Source organism: Mus pahari, chromosome 19 (assembly GCF_900095145.1).
Source record: "Mus pahari chromosome 19, PAHARI_EIJ_v1.1, whole genome shotgun sequence".
Taxonomy (NCBI): Eukaryota; Metazoa; Chordata; class Mammalia; order Rodentia; family Muridae; genus Mus; species Mus pahari.
In genome coordinates, this window is record NC_034608.1 from 1948192 (window position 1) to 1951849 (window position 3658).

General features: G+C 49.7%; 1 protein-coding gene across 1 annotated transcript in view; it reads right to left on the minus strand.

Moving 5' to 3' along the window:
* The window catches only part of Fiz1 (FLT3 interacting zinc finger 1), a 7232-nt gene that overhangs the window by 700 nt on the left and 2874 nt on the right, over positions 1-3658 (minus strand). Inside the window, exon 3 of the mRNA XM_029532049.1 lies at positions 31-188. Within this exon, the coding sequence (XP_029387909.1) occupies positions 31-188 (158 nt within the window). The remainder of the gene's footprint in view (positions 1-30; positions 189-3658) is intronic.

Here is a 3658-nt window from a genome sequence, read left to right on the forward strand (position 1 = left end):
TGCCGCTTAAGATGGCGGCCCAGGCTGGAGCGAGAGGAGAAGCGGAGCTCGCAGACCAAACAGCAGTAGGGCTTTTCACCAGTGTGGACAACCTGCGAACAAGAGCAGAGGAAGGGCTGACGAGCTGGGCCCAGCAGGAGATGCCCAGGAGAATGAACCCAAGCTCTGGAATCCAGCAGCTGGCTCTCCTGTTAGGTACTAGACAGGCATCAGCGGGCATGGGGGCCATTGAGAAGGAACCCTACCTCCTTGTCAAGGCAAGTTTCCCAAATGCCCTCATGAAAAGCTAAAATACCATAATGAAAAAGTAGTAGGGCTTTATCAAGGCCTGCTAAAGGAAAGCTACTTCCTCCTGGCCAATAGACCTGAATCTAGATTGGTAGCATGGCTCAGCCGCTAAAGGTACTTGTTGCTGAGCCCGGTGATTCCAACTCGATCCCTGAGATCCCTATGATGGACTGTAGCAGAGCCCGGTGACTCCAACTCGATCCCTGAGATCCCTATGATGGATTGTAGCTGAGCCCGGTGACTCCAACTCGATCCCTGAGATCCCTATGATGGATTGTAGCTGAGCCCGGTGACTCCAACTCGATCCCTGAGATCCCTATGATGGAGTGTAGCTGAGCCCGGTGACTCCAACTCGATCCCTGAGATCCCTATGATGGATTGTAGCTGAGCCCGGTGACTCCAACTCGATCCCTGAGATCCCTATGATGGATTGTAGCAGAGCCCGGTGACTCCAACTCGATCCGAGATCCCTATGATGGATTGTAGCGGAGCCCGGTGACTCCAACTCGATCCCTGAGATCCCTATGATGGATTGTAGCAGAGCCCGGTGACTCCAACTCGATCCGAGATCCCTATGATGGATTGTAGCTGAGCCCGGTGACTCCAACTCGATCCCTGAGATCCATATGATGGAAGGAGAGAACTAATTCCTGTAAGATGAGCTGTGTGTGGCCCATCTTACCCTGTGGAGCTGGACTAGTGCAAGCCTTTAATCCCAGCACTTGGGAGGCAGGGGGCAGTGGCAGGCCAATCCTGTGAGCTTGAGGCCAGTCAGGGCTACACAGTTACACGGTGACACCCTGTCCCAAAACAACCAATGAACCAAACAAGAACAAAACATGGAATAAAAAATGGACATGGGGGAAAAAAAAGAACAGAGGATCAGGGTTCTATTCCCAGCACCCACAAGGCAGCTAACAGCAGCCAGTAACTCCAGTTTCAGGGGATCCAGTGCTCTCTTCCTACCTCCTGGGGCACCCGGAGTGAAATGCAGTACAGACATACAAGCCAGAAATACACCCACATAAATAAGCAAATAAATCTTAAAAAGATCTGAATTCTATTTTTGGGCTCTAGGTGGAGACACAACATTCTAAGGTGCAACACAGCAAACTGTTGTCATCTCCCTAATACTTAATCCAAACTGAGCGGTGGTGGTTCACCTTTAATCCCAGCACTCAGGAGGCAGAGGCAGGTGGATCTCCAAATTCGAGGCCAGCCTGGTCTACAGAACTAGTTCCAGGACAGCCAGGACTATACAGAAACCTGTCTCAAAACAAAAGAAAAACAAACAAACAAGCAAGAGTTACTCTGCTAGGAGGCAGCTGAGGGGATGGGCGGAATGGCCATCTCCTTAACTAGGTGGAACACCTGCGCTCCTCAGAGTTCGCCCTGATGCAGCTGCTCACAGCCCTTTCCTGAGTCTGCATGCTACTAACTATGAGTTCTTAACTCAAAAGGCACCTAGTCCTTCTCCACCAGTTTCCTTTTCTCCTTTTTCCTTTCTGAGACCAGGTTTCTCTGCATAGTCTTGACTGTCTGGAACTCACTGTACATCAGGCTGGCCTCCAAGTCAGAGACTGGTCTGCTTCTATCTCCCAAGTGCTGGGATTAAAGGTGTGCACCACCACCACCTGGCTATTTGTCTTTTTTTTTTAATTTTTATTATTTTTTTTCCTTTTTTTTTTTTCTTCTTCTTTTTTCCGCTCTATTTGTCTTTTTTTTGAGACAGGGTTTCTCTGTGTGGTCCTGGCTGTCCTAGGACTCAATCTGTAGACTAGGCTGGCCTACAACTCAGAGAGCTACCTGCCTCTGCCCCGTGCCCCCAGCCCCTGAGTGTTGAGATTAAAGGCAGGTGCACCACCGCAGGCTCCCTTCTTTCTGTCTTCTTTGGATACTGACCCAAGCCCTCAGTGTGCTGCCCCCACACTCTGAACTTTCTCTCTTAAGAGACACCTCCCATGTAGCTGCTTACAGAACTTCACCCGTGAGCAAGCTGTCTTTCTTGGACTAACTTAAAATGGTGGTCTTTCTCTCCCCCTCTTACTGCTTCCCCAGCCCCCAAACCCATCTTGAAGCTGCCAAGATTTATAGTTGGGGGGTTGAGGAGATGGCTCAGAGGTTAAAAGCACTGGCTGCTCTTCCAGAGATCCTGAGTTCAATTNCCAGCAACCACATGGTGGTTCACAACCATCTGTAATGTGATCTGATGCCCTCTTCTGGTGTGTCTGAAGAGAATGACAGTGTACTTGCATACATAAATGAATAAATCTTTAAAAAAAAAAAGATTTATAGTTGGCCTTTTTAGGGTTTTGCTTTTAAATTCTAGTAAGATGATTCTCAAGTTTCTAAGTCTGCTTTAAATTTTTCTTGTCCAAGAGTCTAGGAACCTACAAAAGGGGGCTCCATGTCCCCAGTCACGGCCCTGCTATGGGCCAGCTGGCGTGTTCTCCATGCTGACCTCATCTAGCAACTGATTCCCACAGAACACAGCTACCGCCAGGGCTCTAGGCAGCCACAGGCTTGAGTTCAAATGCCATCTCTCTTCTCCGTAAACAGTCCTGCTTCTTCCCCTTGTAAAACAGACCACTTCACAGTGCCCTCACTGCACAACGCCCCAACCCCATGGCTCTCCAGCAGCGTATGGCCGACCTAAGCTGGGAAGCCATGGCAGCTCCCAGGAGTCCAGCTATGGTCGCCCCGGCTGCGAGTGCCCTGCTGAGATGCTGACAGTGTTTAGAAGTGGACGGCGACTAAAGGTGCGATCCCATCATGCAGCTTCCACGAGGCACTCGTTCCTCCATGGCGGCATGGGGCTTTGTGCTGATGTGCCTGCTTATGGCTGGGGGTGGGGTGTTTCACATACTGCTGGAACCCCTTACCTGTGCTCTCCGGGAGAACCCAATAATCCCTGACCTGCCAAACAGACCTTCTGTGCAACCCTATTCTGGTCTGCTGTTGGTGCCCTAGCTGGGGTGAATGTGACTTGGTTTCTCCCAGGAACAGCTCATGTAACACCTGTGAGCACATCAGGGCCTTCCCACCTCCTGGCTTTTGCACTTGTTGGTCCTTTGACCTACAATGCTTTTCCCAAGTGGACGTCTTACACTTCAAGTCTCAATCAGACACACTGTGCCCTCTGGTCTGTAACAATCTAATGTTCTCCTATGCATTAATTTCTATTTTGTTATCCCGGACAGGGTCATATAGCCCAAGCAGGCCTCAAACTCTGTGTAGCCAAGGATGACCTTGAACTCCTGACTCTCCTGCCCTCCTGCCTCTATCCCACAAGTGCCAGGCTTAGAAGAACGTATCACCATGCTCTGATTTTTTTCTTTCTTTCTTTTCTTTCTTTTTTTTTTTTTTTTTT